General features: G+C 35.4%; 1 protein-coding gene across 3 annotated transcripts in view; it reads right to left on the bottom strand.

Moving 5' to 3' along the window:
* LOC131029035 (sucrose transport protein SUT4) overlaps positions 1-18,371 on the bottom strand; it is a 139,618-nt gene that overhangs the window by 89,234 nt on the left and 32,013 nt on the right. The window contains exon 1 of one of the 3 annotated variants that reach the window (XM_059213711.1): positions 12,081-12,732. The exons of 1 other annotated variant lie outside the window; for it this stretch is intronic. In XM_059213711.1, the coding sequence (XP_059069694.1) occupies positions 12,081-12,323 (243 nt within the window). In that variant the 5' untranslated portion in view covers positions 12,324-12,732. Of the gene's footprint in view, positions 1-12,080; positions 12,733-18,371 lie in introns of those variants that run through there. One more of the 3 variants, XM_057959426.2, reaches the window with a different exon arrangement.

Raw genomic sequence — 18,371 nt, 5'->3', positions numbered from 1 at the left:
TTAATTGCAAAGGATGAAAGGCTTAGATTTCGAGAGACAAGTGTGTGAAGCAATTATCAAGCAAAATTTAGTAGCTATTTTAAGGGCTTGGCCACTGCCACAGAGAAATTCTTAAAAAAAGAGTTGAGAGGAGAGATGGACATACCGCTGAGGCTCACTTGACAGTCCAAACAAATGGCATTCTTGGGCGAGATTACAGAGAAGAGATTGAAGAGAGTCTTTAAGACAAACCTAATCAACACAGTGAAGGGAGTACTGGAGAGCAATTCCTGCAAACAGACCATCAGTATAGAGTCAATACCGATATCTCCTTGATGTGTTTGGCTTCTTTGTTGGATTTGGGAGAAACAAGGAAATGGCAGACGCTCCTACAAGAAACTCATTTGGAAGCGATCCTAGGGGAGTTGGAGGATATTCTGGAAAATGTGGTAGCAGGCTGTAGGGTCCCTTTGTCGAAGGACTTTTACATAATCAAGGTCTGAGGTCAAGAGGTGGACAAATTCCGATTGATTTTTGCCTCTTCTCCTTCCTGCGTTCCCAAACATCAGGGGGTGGCAGGGAAGAGTGCATAATTCCTGAAGAGAATGTTGGAGCTAGTGACAAGGGACAAGCTAGGGTTGTTACAGAGATATTTAAAAGAAGAAAACCTGATGTAGAGTGGTGGTGAACAAGCGACAGAGGTAGCGGAAGATGGTGCTGAGATGAAAGAGGGCATGGAGCTGGGTGGAGAAGATCACGATTCACAGTCGATGCAGACCAAAATGCCCCAAAAAGCAAAAGTGAGTTGTTGCAGTTTAAGCCTCCGGTAAGAAGGTATAGTGGTTAGGGTGTCAATATGAAAAAAGGGTTAATATAGTCCTAATTTTGTATGTATAAGGGGAATCAAAATAATAGTAAAGGCAGAATTTTGTAGCTGGGGCTTAATTATATTCCTTAGGAGCCTGTTAATAGGTATAAGGGGCTTGGTTGTAGTTGTCCAATACATGGTTGATGTAAAGGTTGTAGAAGTCGATTGTGAACAGAATAAAAACAATGTAACTTTTTTAATATTTTAATATAAAGGGTGCAGTCCCCTAGGCTACTATCTAATAATTGAAAAAAACATGATGACATTATATAATGCCTCTCAATATAATGAAAAAATATTAAGATTTTTCATCAAATATTGCTAAACAAAAACAAAAAATCAAGATATGATTGAATCACATTATCATTTTATATAAATTAATCCACTCACTTAGCTTAAAATACATTCAAAACAATATCATGCAAGAAAATAAATTTAAATTAGTTTTTAATTTTTAAATTTTAGATTACACAAAATAAATTTAAAACATTATAATTCAATTAAAGACAAAATTTCCACAAATCATAACATTTGCTCGATATATTTTGACTATGTAAACTTTGATATATCAAGTTGACATTATAATTCACTCAAACAAATTTAAGTTAGACAAAATATATAAATATAATGCTATCATTCAATCTAATAAATTTGAGTTGGACAAAAAACAAGCTTCCAAAAGATAGAGACAAGATGCCCGTAAATACTAAGGGCCCACAAAAGCATCTTCACTCTGCTACCCATCACCATCCCACCATGGACAATTGGACCACCTCTCATCTTGACCAGTGTTACCAAAAAAACTATAAACCCTAAAATTAAACTAATATTTTAAAAAAGTAAAATTTACAAAAACTTTTTAAAAAAAACATAATACCTCACTATTCGAATAATAGAGAAATTTAAAATGAATTTGATGGGTTTTTTCTTTTAAAGTTTTCCAAGTCTTTTCATCAAGTTCTACTAGCCTTTGAAAAAAAAGTGATTTGCAAAAGGAAAACAATCAGTAAACCCTGCAATTCACAATTTTTACAATTAATGACAAATCTTTTTGCAATTTCTGCAATTACTACAAAAACCATTAATCAAGGACTACATTCACCTAGTTATAGACAATCTAACAAAAAAAATATCACCCCCTCAAACACTCTTCTAAAATGATAGTCACAATTGCCTCACAAAAGCTTATAAATGAAGATAGAGCAAGAGCTTCTTAGATTTCCAACGCATCTTATTTTAATACTCTTATGATCTACTGGTTGTTTTAACTCAGTATGTCGATTAATTATTATGAATCAATGTTGGAAGCTCCCACAAAGGAATGAATTCACCCAATAAATGTGCCTATAAAAATTGCAAAGGATCTATTTATGTAAAATTCTACTACAAGGGAGCAACTAATTCTAGCACAAAAGTGTCCCTATAAGACTGGTGTTATTTGTAACTAGGGTTATATGGGTTCGGATTGCCTTAAGGCAACATCCGAACCCCCTTTAGGACCGGGTCCTATCCTAGGGTAACGTGACCCTATCTTATGCACAAACCAATACCACGCTATGCTAAATACACGCCATCTAATTATTGGCGCCAAAAACCCAAGGAGGCCGACTTGCATTTCAAGAAGTAAAAGATGTGTATAAATAAGTGACAATTTACAAGTCAATACACATTCATTCATTTTGATATATGCAAATGAGAAAACAGCTCTGCTCATCAAGTGCGAATTAATAAGGAAGAAGGCGAATTCATCCAGACTTATGCGAATTTGTGCAAGATGACATAGGTGGTGTTGTACAACTTGAAGGACATAGAAAGAGCAGATCTGCTACACAAATAGATCAGATCAAACAGAAAAGCTAAGTATTGTAATTGTGCATTTAAAAGGAGAATATATAATCTGACCTGTGGGTCTTTCATGCTGGGTTTTTCCTCCTTGGAGGTTTTCCCAGGGTATGCTTGTTTGTCTACTGTTTTATTCCTGATTTATGTTGGCTTATTAAATACTGCAAATCTGATTACAATCTAGGGCATATTTAATTTATACTTAGTAGATGAAACCAACATGGTCGAACCTCAATGATTGTTGATTCTAAGGCATTACAATAAACAAATAAGTCATCATGTAATTGCAAAATCTATTGCCCATAGCCTATGTAGACATTTTGCCAATAAAAAATTTGGCAAATGTCTTCCTATGAAAATCTTCTTTCTCAAATCATGCAATTCTTTGTAACTATTGCATGGTATAGATAGGTTAAAGAAAACATCTTATCAACTAGATTTATTATATGAAAATTGATACAGCAAAAAAGATAACTACTTTGTGCTAACAAATCCTTATACTACCGCAAATAAAGCAAAATATCAATATTTATGCATGGAAACAAGGGACCTTCAAGATAGAAATGAAGAATATATTTTAAACTGAAATTATAACACAATCTAAATTAAAACTATGGAAAGAATGAAGAAAATGATAATCTACAAAAAATATTGGAAATAACTGAAATCTAGATTTAACTAGAAACAAAACTACAACAAAAGAGGAACTTAGCACCAAAAGTTAAAGCTCTTTGTCCAGGAAGCCAGTGCGCAGCTCACATCCTTTACCAGTCGCCTCAAAACTTTCTAGAATGTTCGATCTGGGTGCTAGAATCGTTCTAACTTGTACACACAAAAACAGGAAAAATTGTTGGGGGGTTTTGGTCTTTCAACCTCCACAAACAGCCAAAAGAAAAATGATAGATAAAAGCTTTTAAATCCTAGCTGCACAAAAGCAACTAATAGAGTAATTGATAATAGTGTTAACCCTGGTCTATAGGGTGAACCACCATTGCATGCAAATAAATTTGACAATAATGATAAGTGGCTTTATTTCTATATCAAAGAGATTATCGTGCAACAAATAGAGAGAATAGGAGAACACAATAAGAGCGTCACCATCAGCCAAGGCTTCTCTCAATAAACGTGATTGATATGGAAGTGAAAGCCTTTCTTTGAGAAGCTCCAATTGCTATAAAAAAGAAAACAAACAATAACACAATATTTTGAGAGATCATTGTGATAGCTAAATAAACTTGTTCTCAAAAGTCCTTGAAAATGGTCAAGAGGAGTTTTGTTAGCTCAGACAAGACGGAAGATGCATTACTTTCTCATTCAAGCATTACAACACGTGTCATAAATGAGCCACATGGAAAGTGTGCCTTTAAATATCAAAAATTCACTGGACACCAGCATGTTACACAACTGTTTGTGCATCACACTATCTTCCAAGAGAATTTTGTTGAAATCAAGCACACAAGCTAGTAAGACATTGTGTTCTTTGAAGCAAGATAAAGTCCTTCATATAGAAATATCAAAATTTATCGTCAAGCCACAGACTAAGGTGGGTACAAAACATAAGTGTTAAATTGTGCAAGCATGCAATTTTCAACACTACACTAGGGTCTTAGAATAGGTAAGGACGTCATTATGTAATTGTTTGTTAGCATTGTTGACTAGTATAGTTAAATCAAGTAAACATCTTACCTTCTGTTATACCTTTGTAATTGCATGAAGAAAAGATATTTCCATGGCTTTTCTAGTGGTTAATTACTTCCTTATTTGTACTCCCTCAATTCCTTTCTACAATCTTGACATAATGAATGAGAAAAACCCCATATCCAAGATTGGACAAAATTTTGTTCCATTGCCTTTTGACAAGCTTGGGTGCACAAGAGCATAAGATGCTGTTGAGATGTTTGATAAACAGATTTCTTAAAACAACATAAAAGGATGGGGGAAGCATTACATATACAACTACATAAAAACAAACCTTGAATAAATGGATTATTATCAGTGTTCCACGGGGACATGTCCCCCCCCTTTTTGGGTGCGTCCCCCCGTCAGGGACGTCTCGGGGGCGGGGGATGGGGACGCGACGTCTCCCGCCGTCCTGCCACCGCCACCCAATCGCCGCCGGGACGTGGAGACGCGTCTCCCGCGTCCCCACGCCTAAACAAATTGAAAAAGCCACATTTTAAAAAACATGTGCCTTTTGGGGGGATTAAGGGGTAACCCTAATTGGACGTGGGCCCCACCCAACCCCCCAAAACAACACAAAAACATGTTTCTTTTAGATTTAACTCTCATTTTGGTAAACTGATTTTTTTTTCCAGCAAGCTAAAGAGGAGGAAAAACTTGAAGAAGACTGATTGAAGGGGTGAGAAAAGCTGATTGCAAGTGTGATAGGAGCTAGAAGAAGCAAGAAGAAGAGGAAGAAGAAGATTCTTCTACATTTTGGAGAGATTTTTCAAGCACAAGGTAGGGTTTTTCAACTTTTTCTTGTTTTTTTTTGTTTTATTTTGAATATTTTCTGATTTTCATTGTTCTATGTCATTTTTGGATTTTTTTTCCCTATTCATCTCAAGACTCAAAATGAGATTTGATGTTGAATCTAGATTCAACATCAAATCTCATTTTGAGATGAATAGGAAAAAAATTTAAAAATATATTGTTAAACTAGGCTGATTTTATTTTTATTTTTATTTTGTGAAATGTAGTGTCAATTTCACAATGAGCTCCCAAGGCATGAGTGAAGATGACATGGAAATCCATTCTCATAGTGAGAATGATTCAGAATATGAACCTGAAAATGAGGGGGGTGACCATGGGGCTGATCCTGGAGCCCAATCTAGCTCTATGGCAAGTGCACCAGCTAGTACAGGTTGCCCTTCAGAGTTGTTGGCACCATATGCTAGGGGTCATTTTGATACTAAGTCTCCTCTAAAACAGTTTGCTTCACGAATATCAGTACAAGGCACTGCATCACATTCAAGTGGGGGAACAAGGAAGTGGAAGTGCAATATTTGTGACACATAATGGTTCGGTAGCATTAGTAGGGTGAATGCACACTTTCTGTTTTGGAGAGGAAAAGGCATGAGACATTGTAAGTTTTTGGAGGAAGCCAAAAATATACAGTACAGAATTGAGTTTAACAAGCTTTGGGGGGTTCCAGATGACACAAATATTTCAATGCCTACTACTTTGTCTGCTAGGGCAGCACTTCATACTTCTCATGCTTCGCAGACAGGAGGAATGATGTTTGGATCTCCATCCACTTCCACTTCTACTGCCGCCACGGCTGGGAAACGTAAGTTGCAGACACCACAGAGCAACCCATTACTGATATGTTTAATGTGCAGCTAAGAGATGAGATAGATGAATCCATTGGCAAGTTCTTCTTTGCCAATGGCATTCCATTTCATGTTACACGGTCTCCTTATTATAGGGAGATGATGGCTGTGGTGGCCAAGGGAGGACCATCTTATGTGCCACCAGGGGAGACGAAAATGAGGACCTCGATCTTGGATAAATGCTATTCCAAGATCAATATTTTGATGGAGAAGATGAAGGCATGTTGGGTGGCATCGGGGTGCAGCATAGTTATGGATGGGTGGATGAACATTAGCCATCGTCCACTCATCAACGTCATGGTCACATGTGCAGAGGGCCCATACTTCCTTAGAGTAGTTGATTGTACAGGGCATCGTAAAGATGCTGATTTCCAGTTTCAAGTCCTCAGGGAGGCTATTGAGGAGGTTGGGCCACAAAATGTGGTCCAAGTAGTGATAGATGTAGCCTATGTGTGTAGAGCAGCAAGGAGACTTGTTGAGGCAGCCTATAGACACATTTGGTGGACCCCATGTTGTGTGCATGCCATGAACAATGCACTCAAGGACATGGGGAAGATAGACTGGATTAGAGGAGTGGTCACCGATGCGAGAGATGTGCAGATGTTTATCTGCAACCACCACACTTCACATGCACTCTTCAGGACCTTCGCGAAGGAGGAGTTCTTGAAACCAGTTGAGACTAGATATGCATCCTATTTCATTCTCTTGGAGAGAATGATTGAGTTGCAAGAGGCATTGCAACTCATGGTTATGACTAATGAGTGGAATAGGTGGGCTAAGGCCAAGAAAGAGCAAGGGAGAAGGGTGAAGGAGATAGTGAAGAGTGATGTGTTTTGGACTGATGCGAAATACATTGTCTCTATCATTTCTCCAGTATTCCAGGTGATCAGATATGGGGATGGGGATGCACCTAACCTTGGAGAGGTGTATGAGTGCATTGACTCTATGCTTGACCAGATGAGAGCTGCTGTGTGAGTGAAGGACCCCTCTTTAGCATTCTACAATGAGCAAATCCAGCCTATCATTCAGCGTAGATGGGACAAGTTGAACACTCCTTTGCATATGGCTGCCTTTGCCTTGAATCCTAAGTGGTACAAGGCTAGACTGGGTAGACTGACACCGATTCAAGATGATGAGGTGAAGGCGGGTTTCTTTAGGTGCATAGAGAAGATGTTTGATTCCAGAGATGCCGGCACAATGCGCACTGAGTGGGGAAGATTTGCCACTCTTAGAGGTTATTCAAATGCGGCAAAGATGGATATAGACAGCATGGCACAGGAGGACCCACTTTTATGGTGGAATTGTCATGGCTCGAAATCTTTGACCACCACTCTAGCCATCCGTCTGCTATCCCAGGTTTCCAGTTCTTCAACTGTTGAGAGGAACTGTCTACATATAGCTTCATCCACTCTCTTAAGAGGAACAGACTTACCTCTAAGAGAGCAGAGAAGCTTGTGGCTGTACACAGTGCTTTGCGTCTCATGGACCACAAGACACTTGTGTACAAGGAGAGTCCAACGGCACAATGGGATGTAGAGCCAGAGGAGCCTTCACAAATTGATGAGGATGATCCTACCACTTCAGATGCAAGGCTAGTTGGTGTGAGCTTGAGGGACTTTGATCCTCAGGAGTCTAGCAGTTCCAGTGAGGAGGAGTTCGCAGATGATTAGAGGCCTCCATTAGCTACAGTTTGAGTTTTCAGTTTTGTCATTTTGTATTTGACTCTAGTCTCTTTTGTAATGCTATTGCTACACGTATTTGTATTTGGCTACTCATTGTAATGATGAATCATGTAATCATCTTTATTATTATAGACTTTGCAATGGCATCAGATATTCGTATTTTTGTTTTCCTTTTTCGATATTCATATGATAGAAATGAGAAATCTCCAATTTGACAATTTCATTTGTCAAATTTTATTTACTTTTAGCAATTAGTTACGTATCACTAATCTAAGTAATCTTGGAATTTCCTATAGTTTCATTTGAAATCTAATTCTTATACTGTTATACTGTTATACATCTTTTCAAAACTAGTTTTTCAAGTACTATATGTATATGTATAAGAATATGAGCACCACCACCCCGCCACCCCCCCGTCGTCCCCAAATTTAGACCCTTGGTCCCCCCGTCCCCAACGCCCGTGGAACACTGATTATTATAGACAAGACTATCATATGAGACACCCTTTGAGACATAAATTGGAATTACCAAGTTGGATAACCCAATAGTAGTACACCATGATTCTGGTGAATATAATCATTGCAATAATACAAGCTAAGGGCATGCAAAAAGTTCAAAAGCCCACAAAAGCCCACAACTTTAAAAAGAAACCTTTAACAATGCTTTTAAACATTCACACGCCAATTCTATTTATATAAATATTAATAGAATAGAGGAATGTTAAGATGGATTTGATATGCACAAATAAGATATCTAAAAGACTCAGGGTGCAATCCCACCACAACATAAGAATTAGCACCCTGAGTCTTTTGGATACCACTTCACACTTATCAGATCCACATTAAGGTGGATTTGTGCTAGTGTCATTTATATTTATGTAATGAATAATAAAAAATATTAGATAACAAATGCATATAACCAACATTATAAAGTAAAACTTCTAATGAAATTTTTACAAAGTTACCTTCTTGAAACAATTCAATTTATAATGTTGGCAGCATATGATATGCTTGTCTTCTATTTATTTATTAAATATTATTATTATGACTTACATATCTAAAAAACACATCAGCATTCAATGTTCCCAACACCTGCATCCATCCACTGACCTATCAAACCACACTAAAAGTTTGAATTAATGTGCTACGTGGAATGCACCTCTCAGCACAGATAAATGGAAACCCAATTCTAGGCACAAGTTCTACACAAATATGCATGATACATTCTTTGCTACTGTTTCGATATCTATAAGTGTACACCATAGTCACCACCAGCTTAGAGACGAGGACATTGTCCCCATCCCCATATGCACATCTTTTAGTAAGTATATTTACAATGTCAATGTATAGGCAATGAATCACAAATGCGAGCAACTTGTTGATCTAGAATAGTTACAGCATGTTTGTTCTGTGAGGAAAAACAGCAATATGGATAAACGTAAGTACGAAGATAATATTGACGATAAGAATCAGGGTCAAAAAGAAGAGAAATGCCCAGCGATTTGAATCCAAACCAAAATCCTCATGTTGAGAGCATTAAAAGAGGCAACTAAGCGAGAGAAAAGGCAGACATTTAGGAGTTCAAGAGGAAGCAACAATGGGATTGGAGTTCCTAGCCTTGGAGAAAAGAAGCAAGACAAAAGAAAAAGAGAAGGTAAGAAAAGTCAGAAAAGGTCAAGATGCTGTTGCCCCAAATGAGCTGAACAAACACGTTAATTTGCATGTGGAGTTCAACACATGATTGGAACACATCCAAGAGCCAAAGGAGAGGTAGTGATAGTTTACAAAAGTAAAGAGAATCTACCCACTAACTCATAGACATGATCATGTTGCAATAATGGAAGCTAAAAATATGTCACTGGCTGAAAGAGTCCACAAGTCATGAGTATCTTGTGGAGGGAATGAGGCTCAAATTCTACCAAGCAATATGTTTATTCAACAAAAGTATGACATGAATGTCCGACAGCCTTGTGTACCTCTTAATCATGATCTAAATTATATCCACGAGGCTGTCAAGAAATAAGTAGCCAAGTTTGTTTGATCAACAAAAGTACAGGGTGGAAAAACTGCCACAAGCATAGTTTTAAAACTCGTGGACTCGCCACGGACTCGCGAGTCCATGGGAGCCACGAGTCGACTCGCCAAGGACTCGCGAGGCGAGTCCTAGCGAGTCCATCTGAAAGACTCGCGAGTCTTTTGCAAGGACTCACACGAGTCTTTTGCACGGACTCGCAAGTCTTTTAGATGGACTCGCGCGACCCAGAAAAAAAGTCATACAAGCTTTAAAATTGAATTTTTTTTTTTTTTTTTTGCCTTCATTTGGCATAACTGAGGGAGTGAAAAATAAAAGAAAAATAACACCCGATGCCTTTATAAAATAATAAAAGTATTTTTGGCCTCGCGGGGCGATGCCCCTTGACCCCAACTTGGGGGCAGCAACCCCTGTCGAAAAATATAGGGGGAAACTGCGCCGATGGAAGTAGGGAAAATTTAACCTCCGAGTCTGATTAGGCTCCATATAACAGCATAATTAACATTGAAGAAATCTTGGTATTATACATTTTAGAGTTGAAAGTTTGAAACTATGAGTATGTGACATGTGTAACGTTTCAATTATGGCTCTTATGTTCTCTAAATGCATTAATTTCTTTATGTTTTTTTGTAAAACTATGGTGTTTTTTTTTTTGCCGAGTCTTTCACGAGTCCAAGTCCGAGTCCAAATTTTTGGTTTCCCGAGTCCGTGGTGAGTCCGAGTTTTTAAACTTTGGCCACAAGGACTAAATTTATGGCAATACATTGACCTAAGCCAACCTCTACGTTGTCATGGGAGCACTCAAGGTAGCGATTGCGTATATCCATATTGTTGACCCAAGCCTCTGTGTGTTCTACACAGCCTCTATTAAATGTTTAGATTAACATTAGTTTGATGGCATAAGTAACAAATAAGGAGTTTTTCATCGTACGCCAAGGCTTCACTCTCAAGAGAGGGCATCTTTTTACTAGCCACAAGGACACATGGATGTGGGAACCTTTGATCAACAGTCAAAGGATCTGGGGAACGGCACTCAGGTCATAGGTTTCAAACTTGTAATTTGGAAAGATGAAGCTAGTGGTCTAAAAAAACCATTACCAATAACCAAAGTGGAAATGCAGGTAATGACACAAGGGAGTTCTGAAAAATTACCAACATTTTTGTGCAATTCTTCAGCAGAGAGCTACAAGAAGTGTTCTCAGCTGAAGGCCATAAAGGAACATATTTCTAAGTTGAAAGATGAGAAATATCCATAATTCTTAAGGCACTAGCTTGTGTAGCAGCTCCTACAACTCTGATGATTTTTTTAATTCTGCTCTGGCTTCAGTTCTGACCTGGAAGCAAAGTAGCTTATAATTTCAAACCTAGACAGTTTTGGAAAAACTCAAAAGGGCTGTGGTACTAATATCCTGATCAATCTGAACATAGAATTGGGTATTTTGCTTGTAAACAACCAGTACTGTCTTCACAAAAAACACTCTACTCCAGTTTGCTTTTCTCTACAGAATGGCATTATGATGGCTACTTCTGGGAATTACAGTGCTGATGATGACGAACATATATGGATTGTCAAATTTGATTATGGTTGTATTATTCATACACTATGTCTTTAAAAGTTAAAATAAAAGTGATTTTATAGTTGACAGACTAAAATCCACACCAAATCGGAGCATCACACCCCGATTTTGGAACAAGAGTACCTTTTTATTTTTTACCGAATGTATTTTTTTCTAACTGTTTACTCCTTAGGTTTCCAACTCATCGCAGGCTGGGGAATAAACGGATTTTGCCTAGATCCTGGGTACAAAATTTGGAAGTATGCACGTGCTTCCTATTTGACATTATAAGGTTTTTTAATTGGATTTTTAGTTTTTACAGAAAGCAATTAGTGTATATAAGAAGATTATGCATTACGCGCTTCTGGATTTGAAGGATTTAATCCCCAATATACCATGAGGTATAGCTGAGGTGACAACCAATGGCTCAGCAATGAACCTTTCCTCTTTTCTTCTTGCGAAATAATTAACCTCAGGGTGCCATGCACAATCTTTGGCTTGGCACTGTCCCTATGCTATCTAAGTTTCATTGGTGTCTTAAATTCAGTAAGAATTAGAGTGAAAGAGATAAATTCAGTAAGAATTAGAGTGAAAGAGAGATTATGCCATCGATCACATTCCAAACTCAACAGACAAACGGTACTAAGTGATCGTGCAGATCTCAAAGCAACAAATCAAATTGTCTCCGTTGCAGATCCTCACATAAATGGGTTTTTCTAAGAGGATTTAATAAAAGAGAAAATCTACCGTAAAATCGGGCCTATTATGACGAAATTCATTCGGAACTGACCTGAATGTAAGGCGTCAAAAGAGACAGCTGTAAAGCCCATCCGAACTGTACACCTGCGGCAATCATAGAACCCAACACCAATATTCTCAATCCGTTACTGTTCTTCGCATTACTTTCAGATCCAGTCGCTTGCCCATTCTCAAGTCTTGAGTTCGATTCCGGTGAAACAGAAATAGAAGACATTTCAATCTGCGCCTCTTGCTCCAAATGTCTATATGGGACACGAATTTCCTTCGAACCCATAATCTTTAATAAGAATTTAAATATACCCAATTAGCATATACCTTTGCATCATTCTTTCTTCAAACTCACTATCCTCAAAACCCCTGAGGAAATTTAACATACAACGCAGAGATCTGAGTATGGGTAGTCAGATGCTTCCAATCAGGTCCTACGAGATTTAAGCTCTTGTGGCTCCAATATATGGATTCTTTCGAAAACAACAAATCTCTTTATTTCTCTCTTGTAATGGAATCCAAAATATGATGGTAGAATAAGGTCGGAGATTGCTTCACGCGCTTAGATGACTCTTGTTAGACTACAAGAAAATTCTGTGTGAGCGCGACTGTGAGTGAGCGGTAAGTTTAAAGGGTGTTTAGGATTTAACATCCTGTTTACTTTTTTTTCAATCGATTGATTTATGTGTTTAACCAGTTGCATTGCTTGACAAGTTTACCCAGTTGTTTTAATTAGCTGATTGGTATATAATTCACTACCTACTTTTCTTTTTTCTTATATTGAAGTTGCTTTACAAGTTTACCCAAATGTTTTAATAAGCCGATTGGTATTTATTACACTAATTTTTTTAATATTGATTTAAGCTGTTTACTATATTTATTACACTACTAAATGATAAGTCTCTACGGACGTACTAGGTATATCTAGTTCATCAGAGTTGCCTAAAGTGGCGCAAATTTGTCAGAAATATTGCACGGAATGGTGTAAGTTTGGAAATGCATTGCTTTTAACGAAGGTATGAACATTCACTAACTCATTTGGCCCAAAAGTTCACTCGGCTCTCACGTCTCATTTGTGGGATTGTCTATGCGTTCATATAAACAATCTACGAAACAGTATTTTTTCAATTCTGATCCATTCTGATTTTCTGATTTTTAATTTATTTAATAAATAAAAAATTTCTTTAGGTGTTGTTTATATGATTGCAATCCTATGTTGTTTAGTTTATATATTTTCAGTACTATTAAAATAAAAATATTATCATAACTTTCTTTTTAAAGATTTTTATTTTTTTTATTTAATATAATTAATATCAATTAAAGATATGGAAAATTATTTAATAGGTTATGTTTTGTAATAATAGTTTAACAATTAATTATTATTACATGTGCAAACACAAAAAAAATCATTACAATTGGCCTAGCAATCAACCTCAATTTTTTCCATTGTTAGGTGGATCCTTACTATACATATCAACTACATCTTCTATTTATTATCTCCCACTCTTAGCCATTTCATCCACCTAATGAATGTGGGATAAACATTTGCATTTCTACACTATCATTTTATCTCACATTTGTCCTACAACCTGGATCTCCCTTTAGGACAACTTTTTAAATCTAGATCCCTCTCATTTCTTAGCCTGGCAAATCAATCCATCTCTTGCATCTTTGCTTTCTATGGCATTCTAGTTAGTTTACTTTTACATTCATCTCTCATATCTTTCAATCATATTGCACTCATCCCCAATCTCCATTCTTCATGGCCTCTTGCTTAGTGCTTAAGAGCATCCATTTTAAACATGAGATATTGATAGATAGGAGTGCAATGGAGGCAAATTCATGTTAATGCATGTGTGTGTGTTTTGTTTATTTTATCTTTGCATGTGTATTTTCTTGCAAGTACTTCATTGTTTGATGTTAAATCAATTTGAATCTTGACTCCATAAGATCTCAGATCAGATTTTCGCAACTACAACATGTAGTGTTTAAACAATAGGAAGGTGAAGATTATTTATAATAAGATTTGATGCTAGGTATGTAGTTGTAATATATGTTATTAACACAGATATTGTGGTCAAAGAATGCAACAAAGGTGAAGGATGGGTATATGGAAAGAGAGGACTTTGCCTAACACAAAGAGAAATCTTAGGACCAAACAAGAAGATAGCAACAAAGGGGAGTCAATGAGGCCAAATAAGCCCAATGAGGAAAATATAAGTTGAAGCTATGATCCAAAATAATAGCTACCAAAGAGGTAGTGAAAGGGCTTTCTTATGCAGAGATTGTGAGCAAGATAAAGATAGATAAGGTTGAATAATTACATTGGAGTTTAGAAAAAAGAACAAAGCATAACATAGTCAAAGTAGCAAAGATGCTATTTTAAAACTAGGGGAGGAGATGCATGAAGAAATGTAGAATTATATGAATATGGGGCTTAGAGGGAGATTCATTTTTCTTTGGCCTATTTTACTTGTCCTCAATAAATGGATATAATAGACATGATAACATTTCCTAGCAACCATTATACTCAAAGATTTTTTTAGTGGCTTATGACTTCTTGAAGGATGGATATAAGATACTAGAGATGGGACCATTGTTTTGGGATTCTACTTCTTTGCATCTAAAGTCAAGGTTTCTAGTTTTTAAGGTTTTTTTGAAAAACTTTAGGGTTTCTCTAATTAGGGTAAGACTTCTAAACCTACCCCTCCATTTTTTGTTATCTTCAACTTTTAAAAATATAAGTGATTATTTAAGGAGAATTATTTTAATATATCCTAATACACATGGACATAGTGTTGGAGTAATTAGGATAATTATCTAATTATTTATTCATTGGGTCCTTTAATTACTTTTTCACTTAAGCTAAAATTAGGTGCTTTTTTGTTATCTAGAGTTTGGTTTTCTAGCTTTAATTCTAGGTGTAGTTGAGCTTAATTTAACTCGTACTTTGCATTGCTTTAGTTCTTCTAATTTTAGGATTAGGGAATCTCTTTCTTTCTATAAACACAGTCATTCATTCATTTTAATTGTGCATCTCCAATATTATATCACAATCAATTGTGCAATAATACAAAATTCTCTAGTTGTTATAGAACATATAATCTTTTCTTGATATCTTTTGTGTGATAGGTGTTTTGCTTGTAGATGAATCTTGGCTCCTATTACTGATCCTCAACTTCTACAAATACACTTACACCCATAATATGGATTCTTGTTGAGATGGTTCTAGTGATACGTGTGTTAAAGGAGAAGAGTTTTCTTAGTAGAAAGAGAATGAGAGACCATAGGATGAACAAGGAGATAGCACTATTGGAGGCAAAGAGGAATAAATTGTGTCTAACAAAACCAATATTATCTAAGACATAGTTATCATCCAAAGATATAGCTCCAAAGAGGTTTTGAAAGGGCTTTCTTATATAAATATTATGAGGAATAAAAAAATAAACAAGGGGGGAAATAAGGTTCAACTATAACATTAGGGTGTAGAAAAGAGAATAAAGCATAGCAAAGTCAAAACAACAAATATGCTCATTTTGGAATTCGGGGAGGAGGTGGAGTATCATATGGAGATAGGGCTTAGATGGATATTATTTTATCTTTATCCTACTTTATTTGATCTAAATAAATGGGTACAACATGCATAGAAGCCTTTCCTAGAAGTTCATGTGGTGATACACCCTTGCATTTAAGGCTTTTTTATAGTAGTATATGACTTCTCGGAGGATAGAAATAAGGTACTAGAGATAGGACCATGGCATTGGAGTTTTACTTATTTGCATCTAAAGCCATGATTTCTAGGTTTTGATCTTTTTTCTTGAAAATCTTTAGGGTTTCTTAAATCTAGGAAAACTTTTAAACCCTCCTCTCTGATTTTTGTTTTCTTAAACTTTGAAAAGTATAGGTGATTCTTTAGTAAAGTTTTGTATTCATATGTCCTAAGACCCATGGACATACACTTATAGCTACAACATAGATTCTTGTTGAAATGGATGTAAATAATGGCTAGGACCCAAAGAAATTGACTTAAAAGTAGGAAATAGTGTTTGGAAGCAACCAATAGACTTTAAAAAAAAATGTTTTGTTATTGGAATTGTTTAAGGTGAGGCATAAGATTGAGGATTGTATGATAATAATAATTCCATCTAGGTGCTCTACATGATGGAAAGAGGCAATTCTCCAACACTAGTTGTTGGTTGTTCACTATTAACATAGTCAAATGGCCCAAGGGATAGAGAGAATAAAAAGATAAAAAAAAATTTAGGTCACTCAAGAGGGGCTTTCAAGAGAGTTGGGGATGCAAGAAGAGGAAAGTTTGAAGGATGTGAATAGGAGAAATGTGAAAGAGGTAAAACTGCAAAGGATAGAGTTTCCTTCATTTATAAGAGCATGACAAATTAAGAAGTTAAAAAATGAATAGAGAGGAAATTGTGAATCTTCTAGCTCTTGCATATAATAACTCAAAAAATGTGAAGGTGATTGTATTCCAAATATTATGATTAATAATAAGATAGACACTACCAAAGATTTCATTCTTTCCCACAATAAATATAAACAACAAATAATTAAAATAATCCAAAATAAAATATAAACTTCACTTAAAATACTATTAAAATAGCATTAAAAAAATATATATTTTGTGCATTATCATTAAATTGGATGTTATGTTTTCAATAAATCATTGAAATTAGATATTAGTTTTTTAAAGAACCATTAAAATTATATATTTATTAATGTATTGTTAAGGAATTGAGTTGCATTTTTAAAAATTTATTAAATCCTTTTATTTACATCAAAGAATGTTTGGTTGTTGACTTTTTATAAGATATTTTGCACTTCAAAGATGGGGTCCCTAAATATCCCCGCTAGTTTATCTTTAAATAAAAGAACAGAGTGAAACAATTAATAATTGATTTTTCAACCAGTTTGCCATCCCACAACATTATTTTTGCAGAATTCAAATTCAGTTTTTGAGATTCTATTATATGAATCTTAAATCCTATTTGCAAATTATGCGCGGCTTCCTAAAGATGAAGTAAAAGGAACATAAGAGTTTGGTTCATCATCAATACAAAATAGAGTTCTTGGCCAGGTGTTCTTTCTAGGCTATAATGTGTCTCAAATTTTGGCTCACAATCTCACATCCTACAAATGATTTCATTCGCCTAATGAACTGCAAAGATGTTCACACAAGGTTCACCGTAGCTTCCTATCTTCGCTACCACTATGGATTGATTTCCCATTTTGTCCTTCATTTCTATGTGTTAAGATTTAATGATTTTTTATTTTCTTGAATAGTCAACAACTATTATTAATAATAATTTCAACATCATTATTATATTATTGGTTGAGACACTCTAATATATATTGGAACATTTTTTTCCAATTAAGCAATATATTTAGTAAAATTATAAAACAATATTTATGGGTTTTGTCATTTTTTTTTTATAATCTTTATTTATGACATTGTTGTTTGTTGATAGTTAAAAAATTTGTTAGCTTAACTTATTGTATAATTGTGTCATAATGTTAGTTATCATTAAGAACTTTACAATCAAGTTCTAAGGTGTGTTCGTTAAATTTTTAATTGTAATGGCTACAAAGTTATAAAGAATAAGTCTTATTGAAACGTGTGCTTTATAACACAACAAACTTTGTTATTTATGCATTTTTTAAGCAAAACAACAAATTCATATCAAATGAAGCAAAATCTATTGCAAATAAAAATAATAGATTTGTTTTAATAGTTCAATCTTAGCTCATAAGTTGTTTGACTTTTCAAATAAGTACTATAATTGCCTACACAAAAGTTGAATTATACTTAAAATGTGCAATTTTTCTCTTTAACTTTTTTGTTTCACTATATATTTTTTCTCTTTGGCTTTTTTAGTTTCATTTTAATTGGTAGCAGTGATATTTGTACGAGTTGATAGAGAACCATAATTAGACCATTTTGTATTGTTCAAAAGAACAATTTAAAATATCATGAAGCATTAGTTCAAAATCTGCATGACCTTGTTAGCAAGTTGTAATGTAAGAGATTGCTTATATCTTCCTTATGGGGTAGAAATGAATTTATTGATGTTTTTAGTGACATACCGAGTGTGATAAATAGCATTTTTGTATTTTGGTATAATGTGAAACATGATTGACCATAATGAATGTAATTATTATTACTCTACCATATTTAAAAAGGGGATGGATATCAAAATATATAGGGGTGATTTCATTGAAGTAATGAAATGTTGCATTAGATTAGGGGTTCCCAACCCTTACGAATTCCCCACAGGGATTTCCCTTTCCATGTAAATGAACAAGTCAAAATCATTAAGAA

Source organism: Cryptomeria japonica, chromosome 10 (genome assembly GCF_030272615.1).
Source record: "Cryptomeria japonica chromosome 10, Sugi_1.0, whole genome shotgun sequence".
NCBI lineage: Eukaryota > Viridiplantae > Streptophyta > Pinopsida > Cupressales > Cupressaceae > Cryptomeria > Cryptomeria japonica.
The sequence above is the reverse complement of the archived record's forward strand: the minus strand, read 5'-3'. Positions and strand labels throughout refer to the sequence as shown.